Genomic DNA, 21,095 nt, shown 5'->3' on the forward strand with positions numbered 1-21,095 from the left:
ACTTTAAAAAGCTTACAGCATTCATTTTACACATATACAAAATATCATTTTAAGAATAAGATTTCACATTGAGATTTTTCATTCATGAAATACATTTTACACTGGTGGCAATCATTCAGTACTTCCCTCATCACAGAGCATCACCTACAACTCTGAATAATTCTTAGTTTCAAAAACCTTAAAATGCAATTTCCTGCATTTCTCTGGTTAACAAAGGAATGGTCTCCTTAAAGTTTCAATATTTAATGCCATTCTAAAGCAACATGGCATATTATAAGGTACACATTGGATATTATTACAGTGACAATTGTGACTGGCATCCCAATCCTGTGGAAAGAAAAGTATTTTGTTAGTCATTCATTTTTAATATTTTTCAAGCTAATACTAAACCATGCTGTCTTAGCATACAATACTTAACAAATAACCTACAGTAGCAGTGGAAGGTAAAAAGTCAACATCGGTCATGACCACTTCGTACTTAGGCAACAGGGAACAATATCTATGAATAGGGAATGCACATCTATCAGAAACCAAAGGCATCAAATATCAAGTGCTGCTGGGATCTGTAATGTGGCCATTGCTATTTAATATATTTGTTGATTACATAGGTGTTGAAGGGTAGGAGAAGAAAATTTTGTATGCAGATCTCATGATATGACTGAACTGTGACCAAAATGTGGTACAGGTGGAGAGAAGAGCATACGTATCTGCAAACACTGCAGCTCATTGGCTCCTGGAAAATAAACTTGTTATAAACCTAAGGAAGACTATGTATGTAGTGTTCAGAAATGAAGACAAGGCTATGCACATTGACTCTAAATCCATAATAATGGATGACTAAGTAGAATTCACTAGATTCTTAGTTATTACTGTGGCTAACAAGCTGAAAGAGAGAACTATTAATTATGTCTGTAAGAAGCTCTGATCAATCTTATTCATAATGAGGCAGCTATCACAGTATGCGAACATCTACTGTGCACAATCAGTATACTGTAAAGGATGAGCCAGACAATAAGGGATTTTACTTTATTATATGAACCTCCAACCAGTAACTTCATTTTTCCATTGCGGTCAAGCCACGGCCAGCAGTGTTAGCTGCCTGTAAATTCTTTCGTCCCACGGTTTAGTAACAGGAAGTCAGCGCCGATGAAGGGCACCTTGTTCACGTGCCTCACTCATGTGCTGATGAGGTAACGCCACCCCAGGCGTCGCTTAGCAGGCAACGCTGTGGAAAGTTCCATGCCGCCCGCACGGTGCATCGAACATACCCGGCCGCCCGTCGCCGGGCCCGCTCTCTTGTATTCTTGCTCACCCGCGAGTCGGATGCGCGCCCTCGAGCATTGAACATCTCCCGCTTCTCCCGGTGCTGCGGCACTGAGGACTTAGTTTTGGCAGACAACCACTTTCGGTAGCTTCGCGAACAATGTTCGCCAAATTGTAAGCTCTGGCTCACCCTCACCTCCCTAGGCCTATGTAGCCCCTTATCATGCTTTAGCCAATAAATGGCCTCTCTAAAGATTACCCTATTATGACACACAGACACACACAATTAAGAAGAAGTGTGCCTGAAGAACTACACAGCAATGTACATGACACTACGTTTTCAAAGAGCCTCATGGACTGTCTGGTGGAAAAGTAATTTTGCAGTGTTGAGGAGTACTTATCACATTAAATTTATATGTATTGTTAGTGTTAATGACATTAGAATGTAACAAAAATGGTTAGGAAACATGTGATGATTGAAGTGTTCTATTTTTGACATGCCTGTATTGCATGCACATTCAATGTACTGCGTGAAATAAAATCCAATTTATGTTTACCATTCACATTCCAAACACTAAAATTTAGCTAATCAGAACATTTATTTTTTAGTCAATTATCAAAATCTGTACGATGAGGTAATCAAGGTAACAATGGATAAGCCATCACAATTTTCCCTCTATAAGCCTTTTTACAAATACCATAATAATATAGTGCCCTCTCAACCCATGAATGTAAAATTTTCTGTAGTAACTGTTTCAGTGGTAACTGTCAGATGATAACTGCAGATAAATTTGTGCACTAGATCTGTTGTGAAATGTCTATTAGTCAAGTTTTAATTTCTACTAAAAGGATATTTTAAGACATCACAGTGATAAAGGCAGCCTGCAAGGAGTGCGATATCAAACCTACTTTGATAGTTTACTGTATTTCGTCACAGCATTAACCAGGTGAATAATTTATCTTTGCCAATTAAGAACCTCTTTAATTGTAGCCATTTCATGACTGAACAGTGTCTAGTGGAAATTATCACAAAATGCATGTTGCAGTATTATATAGGTCAGAAATTCTCACAGCAAATTAGAGTAAAATTTTAAGTAAACAATGGGAGAAAACATGTTATTTTGAGCATTAAAATTTAATATTCTGAAGAGTATTTTCATTCAATCATTGCGTCTTCAAAAAATGTGTGTTTTTCGCTAGACACATTTCACTTTGAGGTAAAGCATCGTCAGTGGTCTTTAAATTTACACTTTAATTTGCTTTAAGATAAAAGACAGTTAAAAATAAGTCAGTTTTGTTATATGGTGACTTCCTTTTTATTACTTATCCATAGTGTAAGGTAGGTTAGGAAGTGGAGTTCAGTGTGAATTTGCTAAGCTAATAATTATCACACGCTACTCACAAAGTTGCCCAGAAGTAGTGATTCATAGATTTTGAGAATTAGATTAGATGTGTTGCACTACTCCATCCTAATTTCAGAAAGACACCATTTGACAATTTTCCCCCTCACAGTTTATGGCCCATACCTAATTTTCAGAATTAAGACAGGTTTTTTTTACACTGAATTTTGTGATTTTATTCAAACCAGGGTTTGACAATTACTTCAAATCATAAATGCAAAACAGTTTTGCCAACTACTTTCTTATTTGATAGTTATAACTATATGCTGATTGTCGCACTAACAGAGAAATTCCCAGGAACACCACCTTCAAGTGCCTATTAAGAAGGGCCAAAGTGATATCAATAATTTTTCTTTACAGTTTACACATTATGGCCTACTACAGTTGAACACTTCCATTAAATAGGGATTCAATTCCTTAACCACTGGGCCAACTCAGTGAAGCATCCAGACAACTTGTGCTGAACCCTAAATGATCAGTCTAGGCAATATCTATCAAGCTGCCCTTTACACTAAACAAACCACAAGAGACTTCCATCAAAAACCATTTTTAAAGTTGGCATGTATCATATAAAATGATTCTTAGTATATGAGTCATTTAACAACCTGACCATATTGTTCCCTAATTTATCAGCTCTATCTGGTTCCACCAGTTTGCACACATTCCTGCACCTCTGGTGATCTGTTTCTCTTTAAATACACTTTTGCTTTGGTCTTTTGAGAAAACCTTTACAGGATTCGCTAGAATGCTACCAGCAATTACTAACTTAACAAAATTTTAGTCTTTTTAATAGCATAAATAAATTTGAGTAACTGGTTTTAAATCAATCTATAAAATAAAATTTTTCCTTACTTGAAAAACTGCATAAATGTGAACCTGTAGCCATGTTGCTCAGCAACTCCAGCACAGACAACATTTGATGATGAACCAATTAATGTACCATTGCCTATGATAAGAAAATAAAATTGATTTATTAATGACAATTGTGTATCCTTTGCAATCTTGAGTAATTTTATGACTTGTTATGAAACATATCCACACAATCACCTTTGTAAGCAATTTTTGTTTAATGTTAGACAAGTCTGTATTAAAGCACTAATGTCTGCACTGTTCCCAACAATAGATTGCTTGTTGTCAATATTACTTTTCCTTTATTATCTTACATTTATGTATTGCCAGCACTTTTGGTAACAGTTTCATGGCTGATGTGGAACCTTTTATTCCTTCAAGATTTGGTGGCATAATATCTTCAGTGAAGTGGCATGTGGCAGGTTGGGGCAGTGGCAGTGGGGGAGGAGGGAGAGAAGGATTACTGTTGCTCAACATGCAGTATATCCCATGGCCAGTACCATTTCCTTCTTTCTCCCCTCACCATAAGCACAGTTAGCTATTAACTTGTTTGACGCAAGCAAACACTGTACTGGGCAGTTTCTTGTGAAGTGAGTTGTGTGGTATTTTATTTTTCAAACTGAAAACTTTGGCAACAAGTTCACTGTAAGCTAACCTCAGTGAATGGTCACAAGGTTACTAGCGTGTGGTCCAAGCTCTGGACAGGGATTTTGTATAATACCAAATTTATTCATAACGAAATGGCCAGCGATTCATGTCAGTGATTTGTAAATAGTTTCTACCACGAGTGCATTCTACTATTAGCTCAAAATGACATCCTGGGAAATATCAGGTCCTTGCATTATAGGACTGTTACAGAAAGTCAAATTTGTAGACATGTACGCAATGTTACGAGACAACAGAACCTGGCAGATGACTGCACTTTAACATTTACAACATAAAGAATAAGCTGATAAAATTGTGAAATGGGATGAAAAACTTTTCAACACTGCCTTAACAGAGGGTGCACAGCCACTAAGATAGGACAACAGTGCATCTTCATCTTTGATTATAATGTATTTTATTGGCTCTACGAGTTGGGTGGTATAGCTCTTGTTTGTTTATGCTCACTGTAACTCCTCTGCACATTACATATAGTTCAGTAATTACCATTTACATCACACTGAAATATTGAAAATATTTCCTCACTGCACGCAACATTATAACCTAGTAACAATGTATAAACCAAGTTTTTACGATCATGACATACCCAGTGCTTTAGTTTAAATAAAATTTATGGGAACACTTTGATATAGATTTTTTTTTTTTGTGGTTTTAGGGCACACAACTTCAATGGTCATTAGTGCCCAGACTACGTTAGGAATGCACCGCGAGGCACAAGTTTAAAACAGCAACTAAAAGGGAAAACACGATAAAAGATTGACAGGCATAGGATCAAAAAACAGCATTATCAAATGGCCTTAGACAGGTTTGTCAAGTTGATAAAATGAAGAACACGAGCAGCTGCTCCTGGGTCATCCACTAAAATGGCATCGAGAGTACATGGGAGGCCAAGATCAAGACGCAGTGTAGTAAAATCCAGACAGGATGTTAAAATGTGGCGGACCATCAGCAATTGCCCACGTGGGCAGAACGGCGCCGGCACAGCCATCAGCAGATGGCGATGGCTGAACCGGCAGTGTCCAATCCATAACCGGGCCAAAATTACCTCCTCCCGCCGAGAAGGGCGTGAGGAGGACGTCCAAGCCACGGGAAGAGGTTTCAAGGCCTGAAGCTTGTTGTCTGTAAGTGCAGCCCAATCGGCATGCCACAGCAATAAAATGCACCGACAAATGACCCTGCTAGAATGTGATGAAGGGACACAACAAGAAGCTGTCCGAGGCTGGAGGACTGCAACTTTGGCCGTGGCATCTGCAGCTTCGTTCCCAAGGATACCGACATGGCCAGGAACCCACAAAGCTAACCGGAGAACAGTCGTCCACCAGCTGCTGAAGAGAGCGTTGGATCCGGTGCACGAAAGGGTGAACCGGATACGGATCACTGAGGCTCTGGATGGCGCTTAGGGAATCGGAGCAGATGACAAGCAGAATGTCAGTGGCAGCAGATATAAAGAACAGCCTGGTAGAGGGCAAAGAGCTCAGCTGTGAAGACCGAACAATGGCCATGGAGCCGGTAATTGAAACTTTGTGCCCCGACAATAAAAGAACACCCAACCCCGTCATTGGTCTTAGAGCCATCTGTATAAATGAAGGTCATATTAATGAACTTCGAATGAAGTTCGACAAAACGGAAGTGGTATACCGAACCGGGGGTAACCTTTGGGAACGAGCTGAGGTCAAGGTGAACGCGAACCTGAGCCTGGAGCCAAGGTGGCATGTGGCTCTCGCCCACTCTAAAGGCTGCAGGGAGTGAAAACTCAAGGTGGTGAAGGAGGCGACAAAAGCGAACTCCAGGGGGTAGCAGGGTAGAGACATACAACCCCCATTGACGATCGAGAGTGTCGTCAAAAAAGGAACGATAAGACGGGTGGTCGGGCATTGACAGTAGCCGACAGGCATACCGACAAAGCAGTACATCATGCTGGTAGGTCAGTGGCAATTCACTGGGTTCAGCATGAAGACTCTCGATGGGACTAGTATAAAACGCTCCGATCGCAAGACGTAAACCCCGATGTTGTATGGAGTTGAGGCGGCGTAAGATGGACTGCCGTGCGGAAGAGTATATGAAGCTCCCATAATCCAGCTTTGAGGGGATGATCGACCGATATATGCGAAGTAGGACGGTTCGATCCGCTCCCCACGACATACCACTGAGAACACTGAGGACATTTAGAGAACGGGTGCAATGGGCAGCCAGATAAGACATGTGGAGACCAGCTAAGTTTCCTGTCAAATGTAAGACCTAAAAATTTTGTTGTCTCCACGAATGAGAGAGCAATGGGACCGAGTCATAAGGACGGTGGGAGAAACTCTTTGTAGTGCCGTAAGTTAATACAGACCGTCTTCTCGGCAGAAAAACGGAAGCCATTGGCGACACTCCAGGAGTAAAGATGGTCAAGAGAACGCTGAAGACAGCGCTCCAGGAAACATGTACGCTGCGCGCTGCAATAGATGGTAAAATCGTCCACGGAAAGGGAGCCTGATACATCAGCTGGGAGGCAATCCATTATTGGATTGATCGCTATGGCGAAGAGAGCGACGCTCAAAACTGAGCCCTGTGGCATCCCATTCTCCTCGCGAAAGGTGTCTGACGGGACAGAACCCACACGTACCCTGAACTGTCGATCCATTAAAAAAGGAACGAATAAAAAGAGGGAGGCAACTGCGAAGGGCCCATGTATGAAGGGCGCATGTATGCATGGTGCGGAGAATGCCCACCCTCCACCAGGTGTCTTAAGCCTTCTCCAAATCAAAGAACACAGCCGCGGTCGGGCGCTTCCGCAAGAAGTTATTCATAATGAAGGTCGACAAGGTAACCAGATGGTCAACATCAGAGCGGCGCCTACGAAATCCACATTGTACATTGGGAAGTAGGTGTCGAGATTCGAGCAGCCAAACCAAACGAGAGTTAACCATTCGCTCCATCACCTTACAGACACAGCTGGTAAGCGAGATGGGTCGATAACTGGAAGGCAAGTGCTTGTCCGTCCCCGGCTTAGGAATCTGTACAACAATGGACTCACACCAGCATCCGGGAACATGCCCCTCAATCCAGATGAGATTATAAGTACGAAGAAGGAAACCTTTACCCGCAGGAGAAAGGTTCTTCAGCATCTGAATATGAATAGAATCAGGCCCTGGAGCAGAGGACCATGACCGGGCAAGTGCATTCTCGAGTTCCCGCATGGTGAAAGGGGCATTATAACTTTCACGATTCGAGGAGCGGAAGTTAGGTGGCCTAGCCTCCTCTGCCTGTTTTCGGGGGAGGAAGGCAGGGTGGTAATGAGCGGAGCTCGAAACCTCTGCGAGAAAGCGGCGGAAGGCATTGGAGACATCCTCAGGGGCCACAAGGATGTCATTCGCGACCGTCAAGCCAGAAACTGGTGAGTGGACCTTAGTGCCAGATAGCCGGTGCATGCTACCCCCAGACAACAGAAGGAGTAAAACTGACAGTTCACACAATGAGGAGACGGAGGTGGACAGACACCCTCATGGGCATCACTGCCACAAGTGACATTTAGCCGCATTGGAACAAGACTGGCGAGTGTGATTAAAACGTTGACACTGGTAGCAGCGCATAGGTGTCTGGACATAGGGCCGAACAGAAATAACCTCGTAGCCCGCTTTGATACGCGACGGCAGCTGAACACTATCAAAGGTCAAGAAAAGTGTCCGAGTCGGTACAAGGTCATTGTTGACCTTTTTCATGACCCTATGGACAGCCGTCACGCCCTGCTCAGCGAGGAAAGACAATCTCCTCATCAGTCAATCCGTCGAGTGATCGAGTATATACCACACCACGAGACAAATTCAAAGTGCGGTGAGCCTCCACCCGGACAGGGAACGGGTACAGGAGAGTGGCCCAAAGCAGTTTTTGTGCCTGAAAGGCGCTCTCAGTTTCTAGTAATAAGGTACTGTTACACGACCTGGTACATGACTTGACAGATCCGGCTATGGCATCTATGCCCTTCTGGATAACAAAAGGGTTGACAGAGGAAAAATCTCTTCCGTCCTCAGATCGAGAAACTACGAAGAACTGTGGGGCAGGCGGTAGTACTTTTGTCACTGGTGGCTGGTCAAGTTTCCGTTTATGGGCAGAAGTCGAGAGAGGAGAAGAGAAATCCATTGCGGAGGAATCCCCATGATTGCCAGCGTCTCCGATGGTGCGCTCCTTCCTTGTGGGGACCCTCTCAGAGGGCACTCTCGCCTTAGGTGAATGTTTACACCTCAGGTCACACCTCCTGAGAAACAGACAGAGGGACCAATCGGCATGGTCGGAAGGTATCAGCTCAGGCAATCACCCCTCCCTGGGCCTGGCCTTTACCAGGGGGTACGTGCGTGCCTTACTTGTCTACCCAGGGCGGGGAATGACGCGTTACCCCGTCACCGGCTATGCGTGCGAACGCGTGGGTCGGCCTTCAGGCGCGCACAGGGAGGAAGGAAGAAGAGGAAACATAAGGGAGAGAGAGAGGACAGACTGTCTCAAACACCAAGGTGGAGGCAAGGGAAAGGAGGCAAGGGAATATGACAGGCAGGAATACCTCGGGCCTATTCTAATCCCCGGACCCACAGGTTGGTTGATCTAGATTTCATCTCACCTATAGGCCTTCCAATGAAAATGGAATTAAGACTTTAACCACCAATGTAGCTGCAGACTATAGTCATGAGGAAACTTTCTTGAACTCAACAAATTTCATTATTATTGACTGCAATAAAATGTATATAGATAGGGTTTGGTGTAAGTGTTTCTGGTAACACTCTTTCCACCTAACAAAAGCATTGCACATATGCTAACATGGGATGTGGATGTAGCAGAAGTTCAAAATTACTTATATTGATGAATATAGGAATTTTAAGCTCCAAATATTGAACAGGAACTAATTTTTGTACACTGGAATAGCTGCATGAAACATCATAGAAGCTTGAATACACTAATCTCTTACCTCCTAGACAGGCACCAAAAGCCATTGCCCACACTAAAGGTCTTAATGGCAGATTCAATTCTTCTTTCTTCGCAAGTGAAGTGATTACTCTTACCATCATCGTTGAGAGAGGAATGTTGTCAACGAGTGATGACATTGCTGCCGATACCCACAATATTAATTCAATTGCCACTGCCAGTCTAGCAGATTCAGAGACAGACAGAATTACATTTTCTGTTTGCTGACCAACCCATTCTATTAAACCCAGTCTTGAAAGTGCCTGAAAACAGACACCTTTATCATCATTCATGGATTAACACCTTCATGAGAAACATATGATAAAATTATGTAAATTTTCAACAAAACATTAACGCAAGAATATGGCTTTTCTGTGTGTGACAGGTGGTGGTTCAGTTATGATGTAATGTATCATATGTATACAAATGTGTATCAGTGAAATGTTTGTTTAACCATTTTCAGAAAATTTGTATAATTTGTATAATATAAGGTTTTAGGTGTATGCCATATACTTTATGACTTTTTCAGTATATGGAACTTTATGGAATTTATAGGAATGTTTCTTTAATGAGCATGTCCTATGTTGTTGGATACTGATGTTTGAACACTTTTCATATGAACTGCAAGTTCATGAACAAGTTTTTTGATATTTTATGTAGGAGATTATTCTGATGCTTCATACGACAAGTTGGTATCAGTGTAGCATTGAAAGGACAGTAATGAAAATTTGTAATGGCGAATAATTTTTGTGAGCATAGATTGGATGGAAAAATTTTTAATGATCCACTAACAACTTAATTGGTTTAATCTAGAACAAAAAATCTGTAGTGTCTACTGAGGAGAGAGTACTGATTATTCAGCAACAGATGCTGTGATCCACACATGTAGGAAGAGAGAGAACAGGCCCTTTGTGTGGCAGCTACAACAGTAAGCATTTGGCAGGCACAGTGGGTAGATCATGGTGCATTAAAAATACTGAGAGTAAAATGGCAAAAATTTATCAACACCATCTCAACCACTGCACCTCTTCTCTCTGGACTTAGTATAAGCCAAGTTGTGCCATAAATGACTAAGGAAGGGTTTTATATCAGGATGAACTGAAAATCTTGCGGAGTTCCTGGAAACAATCCAGAGTAGATCAACAAGCAACTTTTCATTATGGAACCATACCAGCTTTCCACTTCAATTTTAGGAAACCATTGTATGAATTACAAATTTTTTATATAGGCCCCACTTTTCCTAATTTTATTCTGATTTGTAAATTGTCTAACTTTTGCAACATTCATTGAAAAAAAAATGTTGAATGGAGTACATAGTTTCAAGTTTGATTTGAAGTGAAATATGAAATTTCAACATCTTTCTGATATTTACATTGAAATTTACAAATACTTATATTACTTTTATTTAAGTTACATTTATATTGCTGTTAATGTAATATTTAAGGAACTTCTGAATTAAGATTATGTTAATACCTCCATTAAAACAAAAAGTGCAGCAAAAAAGATCAGTGTCCCCCACTCAACACGAGCTAGTACACCTTCTATATCTTCATTATCAGCTAAAAGCAAAAGCAGCATTGCACCTAGTAGGGCAGTCCAACCAAGAGAAAGTTTTAAGGCTGGCACTGAATGCAAAAAGAACATTGAAATCACAAGGAGTAATGTGATTCCCGACTTCCACAGCAATTCCTTGTCACGGATAGGATACTGAAAAGAATAAAATACTTAAATGCATTTAAACATTTCCATAACAAATCAATTCTAAGTATGTAACAGCCTCTAGAGTTCTATAAAATGCAAGTGCCTGAATGTGTAAACACAGGTAACTAAGATAAAAAGCCTTTGTTCATTTAAATGAAAAATTATGGAAGTAACATGCTAAATGTTTATATTGCTGAAGTTTACGGAAGGCCACAAACAAAATTTTTGAAACTTCAGTCTACCATGTTCAGCACACATCAGATCACTTTCAAGAAGCATCTGTGCACGCTACAGCTGATGATTAAACTTAACTAAACACAAGAACAAAGTCTGTCAAAGTAACTAAGTTCTATTGAACAAACAAAAATCTGAAGCAAAATGGATGAAGGTTACTGTTATTATCATATGCATCCCCAACATTTACTTTTGAAAAGTAAAATCTTTGACAAAATAAAGTTAATTGTTAAGTAGCACTGCTATAAAGGGAACACCAGATAAACTTACCAGTTGTTTGTGTACTAAGTAATGTATCATGGTGCAACAGTCACTGATTAGAACAGCAACCCTGGACACTATGAAACATTAACTTTATATTTGTACTGAATGATGAATTATCTGAGAAAATGGTCAAATAAGGGAGTCAACAAGAAAACTCCTGCAACTATCATCAGTGTCAAGTACACAAAAAGAGAAGTCATCCTCAAAATATGAAAGACTGATCTAAATTTTAGTTTTAATGAAATTCTTACTCTGGAAACACTAGTCTCTTAAATCATATCTTCAATTATAATTACAGCTTGTGTAACCTTGAATGCACACTTTCAATGCAAACTGGTTCTCTCTCTATTTGATTCTACTTCAATGTTGATTGCCACTGTATACAAGACACTAATGCTGCAACTGAGGAAGTTTTCTATCAGAATGGCATCTGTCAAATTTTTACCAAATACAGTGTGCTAAGATTATCTGAATTCCACAAAAATTTTGGAACATGTAAGTTATAGTAAGGGCATTAAAACCAGTGAGCTTAATGTTAATTGTGGGACTAAGGCAATACTTCTGTGGCACAATTAAATTATTTTTTTAAATGTGAAGTGTTGGAACCAAGTGCTTAATGTACAAGGCTTTGACAACCAATCAAAAAATTCAATAAAAGGCTTTAACAAATTTTGTGATTCAGCATCTAGATGTATGTACTGTTATATAAAATTTGGAGGAAAACTGACCGCATATTTAGTGATTGGAGGGTTTTCAGGTGTGTGTTATTTCCAGGGGTCTTTGGTGTCCAGCCAGATGCAACTGTTTCAGCCCCACAATATTTTGGCGAATAACCCTTCTGCCATCATCAGGTGGTTCTGATAGAATGGTCAGTCTGCTCTCATTCAAAATGACAAGCCTTTCCTGGGCTTGACAGCAGGTTGAGCACCTGGTGCGCTTTTCCTATCGTTCTTTGGTTTGGGTAGGTGTGCTTCGCTTCTCTGATAATATTCTTTTGAGGATGGCTGTTAGGCCTTCATCAGGCTAGTGTGATAGACTTCTATTCCTCAGCAGGTCAAGACCGCACATGGTTGGCCTGTAGTGGATCTGCTTGCAACAACAGCAAGGGCACACAGCCCAGATTTTGTTTCAGAACAAGTGGCACTTAGTACGTGGTGCATTCTGGTGGCAATGTTTTAAACCACTTCCACACTGATAGACCAGTTTTTACTGACTAATGTTAGGCACATAGCCCATATTTTGACAGTAAAACGAAATTTTTGGCACTTAGACCAGATTTTATAATTGGTTGATATATTAATTTACTATGTTGACACTACATGCCATAGTCAGTGGCAATAGTATTTTCAGTTAAATGTTTGCTATGATCTGAATTAATATTTTGATCAGAAATGTTTCAACTATTGTGTTTTTTATTTAAATCTTAAGTATTATGAGAAATGTAGTAGTAGTAGTAGTAGTAGTAGTAGTAGTAGCAGTAGCAGTAGCAGTAGTAGCAACACTTTAAATGTCAGGAAATTTCAACTCCACATTCTACTGCATAGTGGAAGAATTGTACTGGTATCATTAACATATTACACAGATCTAGAAATTTTCACATATCCTATCCTTCAGGCAATGTGAGGAGTTCAGCAACTGCTTAATTTTTTTATGTTTACATTTCTAGTACCTACATAGAAGTGATATGATACTAACGAACTCCTTACACAAAAGTGAATTAGGCATTTGGATCACGGGAAACCTAAATCAGGACAGCTGGAAGCAGGTTTGAACTATTGTCCAACCACATGCAAGTCCAGTGTGCTAAACACTGCATCACCTCACTCAGTGTAAGCTCTTATCAAGAGAAAATGGAAAAAATGTTGCAGCACATTTTAACACCTCACTACAGGAAATTTAGTTGTATTAAACACATTGAATATGGACAAACATGTAACTAGGTCCAAGTACTTTAGTACCCAGAAGTTTTCTAATTTTTTCATAGTGTTTGCATTCTTTAACCAAACTGTTCATGAAAATGTAAGAGCCCTTAACCCTCAGAATCAGGTTAATTCATAACACTTTCCTATGAAATTTCAAAAGTACTAACCAATATGTGTGAAAAAATATTTAAAGCAGATTTATCAGTAACCAAACTATTTTATCAGTTAACTGTGTATCATTCTTTAGACTTTTTTGTTACACAAAATTTGCTGCAAACTAATACTAAACTGAAAATATTTCACATCTAATCATATAGGCTGTAAAAAATATATTTTTTTAAATTTTACAAATGAAATAAGTCTTTCACTAATTTTTTCAGAATGATCAAATTAAACTACTAAAGTCTGACAATTTCAATACAAATTTTATCCACCGTAACTTGGCATTTTTAGATAACTGGCTTTGCAGTTTGTCTTAGTATCTCGTTTCAAACGAGTTGGAAGCCTGAACTATTGTCAAAAGAGTAGGCTTTTTCATACTACAGGTCAAAATGAATTGCTCTAAAATACTGACCATGTTCTGCAAACGATCTAGTTCTGTAGAATAATCAGGCTTGTCCTCCCTGAAAAAAATATTAAAGCAATCAATTTCATATTATGGTAACCAACACTTGATAAATTGCTGAAGACTTCTCAAAAGCATTATACAACTACTCTATTTTGTAAACACAGCTGGACATTATGAATTTTGAAGAATTTTAAATGCTAAAACTGAATTATCTTTAACCATTTCTTTCTTGCTATATCAAATTTGAATTAGACATCATGACAGCATACTGGAGGTTAAGTAAATTTCCTTACCTGTAATAATGATAGTGGATTTTGAGAATGTAATGAGCTTTTTTAACCTGAGGGCAGTAGTTTACTTTCCCACAAGCCTGATTGACGATATTTTGTAGACACTAAAAATTGATAACATAAGCTTAACACAAATCTTAAATGGTCTTTCAGACCACGATGGGCAGTTGTTAAAATGTATGGTGTGTACCCGACTAGCAAGAGTGATTTTACCATTAGAGCTTTTAGACTAATGAATAGTGAGATTCTGGAAACCTTCAGCAGACATTTGCAGCAGTTGAAATGGGACACAGTGTATCAGGCTAAAGATGTATCAGGCTAAAGATGTATATGACAAATTTAACGTATTCCTTAATGAATGTTACCATTTTTGAAGCAGTATTTCCCAAGAGAATTTCAAAAACACCTAGATTAGTGATTACAGGCAACAATAATGACTCACTAAGGAAATCGAAAATCCTGTGAAAGAGAATTCTTTGTGTCTCAATCAGAATTTCTAACAAACCACATGATAGGGAGCAAGACAAGTTTTACAATAGCATCCTAGAAAGTGTCATTAAAGAAGTGAAAAGCATTTTTATCAGACCAAAGTAACAATTCAAATAATAAAATAATTATCTGGAAGGTGGTCAAAAGGGAGACAAAGTTGCTGAATATACAGACAGTAGGGAAGTGTGGCATAATGAAAGCATGGCAGATGATATAGTTGCCGATATCTTCAATAACCATTTTTCAACAGTAGTGTATGACTGTAAAGGGTCTATAGTTGAAGCCTTGCGTCATCTACAAAAAGCAGTTGGGGAGGGGGGGGGAGTGCCCCTTTTGTAGCTGTTTCTTTAAAGTGGTGGGAGGACTGGAGGTATGTGGGGACATGGCGTAGTAATTCTATTGTGGATTAGGTTAACGGGTGTTGCCTGTCTGAAGGCCTTTGTGAGGTTTTCAGCATACTGGGGAAGGGGTTCTCACAGCAGATGTCATCCACAGGTGGGAGATGACTGCAAATATATAGGCACGAAGGATAGAAATGTCTAGTGTTAACACATTTGTTTTATTTAAAAAGCTTTAAGTGTTTTCAAATAAACTCAGCAGCTTTACTTTCCAGCACACTCCTAGAAGCTTTAATTTCATGCAATAGCTTTAATAATGTTTGTGGATGAATATGGTAAGTGGATGAATATGGTAAGTGGATAAAGAACTAATCAGATGAAGCTCACTGTATGAATGATTTCACATTAAACTACACAATGACTTACATATCAAGAAGATAATTACCCTTCATTGTTTATTCGCTCTGTAAGGTCCCTTGTAAGGTGTTTCACCTTTTTCAGTAGTGCTCTTCTCACAATATCTTCATCTTTTGAATATGATGTTAATGATGCAGCTGCTCTTTGCCAGACACCAATCTCATGCCGTAAATCTAAGACAACATTTATGCAATTAATTCTGAAGCAGAAGCTTATTTCTGTATTACATAATATGTACGAAATAAGTTAAATATTCACATCAGCATATATGGTAGTTTTGATTTATGTTACAGACCATCTAATATGAAATATGAATACTAGTTTTAATACTAAATGCTAGAACTGAATGGTTCACTGTCTTTTACATGCCTGTATCTGTACAGGTAAGGTTTTTGTTGCCAGTAAAGGTCTGAACATACAAAATGTTTATTTTGCTAGTTTTATATTGTGATGGATTTGTATTTATTTACTAATCTCTCAATTAAGTATTATTATTTGATAGATTTCAACAGACTTTGAAATTGCTAAAATTGGCAATTGCTTCCTTGTTTAAATATGAGTTATACATTACTCTAAAGAATTTGGGTAACTGCTTTTATTGCAACGTTTTGTATAAGTGAAACCATTATTAAATATACTGTATTGCTAGGCAACATGCCATGTAACACTACAAATTTGTTTAAGAACGCAATATATTTTCAGTGAAAATTTTTAAATCCATAGAATTCCTTTGATAAATCAGTTTTTCGCCAATTTGTGGCATGAGAAGTTTGAACATTTACTTTAACATGTTAAATTGATACAGTTAATATGGAACCAATGACAAAGTTGGCTGAAAGCTCAATGTGCAAGAATCTTTTCATTGTATCTGTTTGCAACTCAACATGTTAGTTTTTACAGTCAGTAGCAATATCTCCTTTTCCCAATATTGTTGACATTCACTTACGTATTCACTAACCACAAGGACACATGGTTATAATGCTTATGATCCACAACACAGATGGAAAATAAACATACAATAACTGATAGGAGTGTGTTGCCTATAGAAATGGTGGTATGGAATACAAAAATCAACAAGTGCACTCTTAGAATAAGTAAGTCTAATGATTGGATTCCTATACATTGATGCAAGAGCCAGCAAGGTAGTAAAAAAAAAGTTAATTCCATTAAGTCTAAACAGGGAAGCTTAGTCTTTCATAAAATAATTTTAGACCACATTCAGGTCCAATTATATATAATTTTTCCATTTAATAAAGGAACTTGTTTTTGTATGCTGTCTGGAAAGTTAAAGCTGTTTGGATTCAATACTTTTGATATAGTTAAAAATAAGAATTTTTTTCTACCTCAAAATAATTATGCTATCATATGATTCCTGTATAAATTTCCATTTAATTTTAACTCTGGAGCCCCACACAGAATTTGAGTTTGCCAATTTCCCATTTGCCATTAAATACAGTGCATTTACAAGAAACTGAAATGCCATACATTGTGTTCTCTCTGTTTAAACAACACAAAGTTGTGAAAACTGATATTCAGAGCGCCAATGTGTAACTCTGTGGAATAATCACAATATTATGAGGGCTATTTTGCAAGATATGAGTTTTTGAAGATACCAATGTTAAATTCCTTATTTTTCTATGCTTTTCAGATAAAAACTAATTAGTAAACACAAAGAAAAATATCACACGATGTGTTAAGTCTCTTATAATTTATTTTCTTTAAGATAAATGTAGGAAGGTTGTAGCTATGATTAATTGAAACTTTAAAAACCATATTTAAGGAAAATTCAATCTGGAGTAAAGTACTTACCCTGAACCTCTTGTGGTTCATTGTAACGCAGATCCTCTATATTTCTGAAGAATATGAAACGCAGCAGGATGTAGAGTGATGACATGACAAATACTAATCCAACTCCCATATGCAGTATGAAAGACCCAAAATTGACACCCTGTAAATAAATGCTACTTTTTATATTTTTTTACAAGAATGAACGAAAACTTAAGTTACAAATGAACTAGTATAAAAGTGTACAACTTCAGTGACGAGGTGGTAGGTACTTGGCAATATTTAGTCAGTATTTTTAAGATTATAAAATCTCTTCATGTACATCTGGTGTTTTTCTTTGTGGTAGCCATAGTGCTGGTGTTGCTGCTCTCTAATGCACAAAGTTTCAGAAAATGTGTGACAAGTCAGATACTGGGAAAAATCTACACTCAATTTACAGAGATATTTTTAGATTACACCCAAAGTGTACAGCTAGAGCTGCTCTGAGGCCAAGGCAAGAGTGACTCCTGACAAGGGCACAGGCACAGACACAAAGGAGGAGGGAGGGGGGGCAGAGGGGGGCGTACAAAAAAGTTTAAGACATAACCAGCAACAGTTCACGGCATTTCTTTCAGCCCAGTACCATAAATGCATGTTGTTGCCAGTGTCATTTCACCCAAGTGGCATCAAAGAAGTGACTAAGTGAACAGGTATCACATGGATTGTGTTGATTATACAGCTAGCTCGTTCTCAACAATGAAGCTTTTGTAGGATATCAAAGGTTGGCAAATGGGTGCTTAAGCAAATATGCTAATTGACTGTTGGCTTCCCAATTTCTGCCATTTAAGGACAGGAATTAAACTAAGATTGCTTCAAATTATTTTATCAAATAATAAGTTAGATGGGAACAGGTCTCTGACACTCAACTAAGTTTCCAGTCACCAATATGTTACATGAGAACACACACATTAAAATAGCTTTGAGGATATTTATGAAAATTCTAGGGACTGCAGCATCTTAATCATTTTTAATTTGTTGGAACTTTACTACTTAGGGTCAAGTATACATGAACCAGACTATAATTCAGCTGAATTTTCAATAGAATACAACAGCTGCTAAATTTGACTTTAGTGACATAACCAATAAGTTTGATTCACTTAAATGAAGGATATGAAAAATAAAATTTTACCAAAATTACTGGGGAAGGTTATTTTCTTACCATTTAATTATAGCTTTTCTTTTATTTACAGTCAATTTCTGCACTATTTATAATTTATGAGGAAAAATAAAATTATTATACATCATAGGAAAATCAGTGTGCAGTAGCCAACAATTTTAAGATATTTTGTTTTGCCTTCACCAGTTTAGAAATTTACACAATCTATTTTATTTAAAATTACATATTTAATTAGTTGTCTACAATATGTGTCTTTTGTGGTGGTCTTTAGTCCAAAGACTGGTTCGATGCAGCCCTCGATGCTAGTCTGTCCTGTAAAAGACTCATCTCTGTTAGTACTGCTATTGACATATTTGTACCATCTTTCTGTATTAATGTGTCTTCCTCTGCAGTTTTTACTCAAACACCTGCTTCTATTTTCAGACATAATGACTTGACTCAAGGAATTAGTTACTAGCTGAGCCCTTCTTTTAATATAGTTTCACCATTTCAATTTGTAAGCTATTTCCTCTCGTCATATAATCTTCAGCATTCTTCTGTATGAAGATATCCCAGAAGCTATCTAGTCTGTAAATGTTCTATTTTAAGGATACTCAAAAAATCAGTCACAAAATCTGTTCTCATACATGTATATTATGCTTACTTCCATTCTACATTACAGTATGGAATCATATTTTGGGGGAACTCACCTGGAGGTAGATATATTTTCAAAATGCAAAAACAGGCAATACACACAATATGTAATCTAAGACTTAACGAATCATGCAGACGTTTCAAAACAAATGGCATGACGACACTGCCCTCTGCTTACATTTATAATATCGTCTCATTTGTCAAGTCATACCTGTTAAACAATGACTGCACACTAAAATTCAATTGAGATATTCGTAACTATGCAACAAGGCAGCAATCTGACCTACATATGATTCAATCCAGGACTACCTGCTAGCAAAAAAGTGTTTTAAATGTTGGGATACAAATGTATAATAATTTACCCAATGAAATAAAAGCAACAAAGAACCAAAGAGCCTTCTCACGTAAGTTAAAAATATCTCTTGGACAATTGTTTTTATGCAGTTGATCCTTTTTTTGAAATGGGGTTAAAATGTAAATATGATAAATGTTAAATTAGGTCTGAAAATTATATACTGTGCATGTCTATGAAATATACTGGATTATTATATACTGTGCATGTCTATGAAATACACTGGACTACTTTACTATTACATTCATTTGTATTGGCTGTTTGTATTTTACCATACAACATTTGTATTTACTGTTTTGTTAAAGATAGCCAACTTCCTCATTGCAAAATAATGTAAAATCAATTTATTAAATATTACTTGTAAATATGTTCCCTTGACCTGTCCAATATATGTACAACCTTACAATTCTATGATTTGTATTAACTGTTTCATTTAAGATACATAATTTCCTTGCTACAAAATAATGTAAAATCAATTTGTAAAAATTACTTGTAAATAGCTCTCTTGACCTATCCAATATCATATGTACAGCTGTACAACACGGATTGCCTGGATCAATAAAAAAAAAATACAATACAATTGCCTTTCATCCATGTTTCACTTCTGTACAAGACTACACTACAAACAAATAATGTCAGGAAAAATGTTCAGTAAAGACTTCCTAATCCACAGAATTTTATAAAACATTAATATTCTCCACTTTTTCAGAAAATTTACATTGCTATTTCTAGTCTGCACTTTACTTACTCTATTTCAGTCACAATGACTTGTGTGTGCCCAGATAATAAAATTACTACTTGTGTGTCATTTGTAATTTATTTCCCTTAGCATCATCAATTTACTTTGTCTACATACCATTTCCCTCATTTTATTTTTATTAATGTTCATCCTATGACTTCTTTCCAATACACTATCCTGTCCATTTAACCACTCTTTGAAGTCATTAGCTGTGACAGAATTATAATGTCATTAGTAAACCATGAAGTTTCTATGTCTTGTTCCTGAAATTTAATTCCTTTCAAAGTTTCTTAGTTTCTTTCACAGCTTTCTCAGTATACAACTTCAGTATCAGGGATGAGCTACATCCCTGTCTCATTCCCTGCTCAACTACTGTTGCCTTTTCATTTCCTTAGACTCATAATAGCTATGTAATTTCTCAAAGTTGTAAATAACTATTAAATACCTATATTTCAACCCTGCATTATATAAAAATCTTTAACAGTATAGTCCTTTCCACATTAGTTTTTTCTAAATCTAAAATGCTGTAGATGTAGGTTTGCCTTTCTTCAACCTATAGTCTAGGATAAATTGTATTGACACCACCATCTTGCGTATTTATTTTTCTCCAGAACCCACACTGTTTCCCAAGGTCAGCCTCTACCAGTTTTTCCATTCTTCTGTAATTTATTCCTGTTAACGTTTTTGCAACAACCTTTTACGATATGTTCGTACTTACACCAGTCAGCGACTGCCACCTTTGGAACTGGAATTATTACATTCCTCCAGAAGAATTAATGTATTTTGCCTGTGTTATCTTCAGAACAAGTAGAATAATTTGGTCATGGCTGACTATGAAGAATTGCAATAATTCTGAGAGAATATCCTCTACTTCACATGCTTTATGTCCACTTTAGTCTTTCAGCACACAGTCTCATTATTCTTGCATTTTGCCTTTCATCTCATCCTTACTTATGTACACTTCCTCTTCTCTACAGCCTTGTTTTTGTCCTCCGCCCCTTCCTGATCTATCTTTTGCACTTAGTCATTTTTTGGATATTGTTCCTTTTTGACAACTTTACTGCATTTTTATATTTTCTCATTTTGTCAAATTCACT

The 21,095-nt window shown here is 37.6% G+C and overlaps 1 protein-coding gene across 1 annotated transcript in view; it reads right to left on the reverse strand.

Annotated features, from left to right (window-relative positions):
* Positions 1-242: 242 nt before the first annotated feature.
* The window catches only part of LOC124556353 (P protein-like), an 81,861-nt gene continuing 61,008 nt past the window's right edge, over positions 243-21,095 (reverse strand). Inside the window, exons 12-18 of the mRNA XM_047130321.1 lie at positions 17,143-17,281; positions 15,362-15,506; positions 13,806-13,854; positions 10,584-10,817; positions 9,115-9,373; positions 3,516-3,609; positions 243-327 (exon numbers count right to left, since the gene is read on the reverse strand). Of these exons, the coding sequence (XP_046986277.1) occupies positions 243-327; positions 3,516-3,609; positions 9,115-9,373; positions 10,584-10,817; positions 13,806-13,854; positions 15,362-15,506; positions 17,143-17,281 (1,005 nt within the window). The remainder of the gene's footprint in view (positions 328-3,515; positions 3,610-9,114; positions 9,374-10,583; positions 10,818-13,805; positions 13,855-15,361; positions 15,507-17,142; positions 17,282-21,095) is intronic.

The sequence above is a fragment of the Schistocerca americana genome, chromosome X, assembly GCF_021461395.2.
Source record: "Schistocerca americana isolate TAMUIC-IGC-003095 chromosome X, iqSchAmer2.1, whole genome shotgun sequence".
Classification (NCBI taxonomy): domain Eukaryota; kingdom Metazoa; phylum Arthropoda; class Insecta; order Orthoptera; family Acrididae; genus Schistocerca; species Schistocerca americana.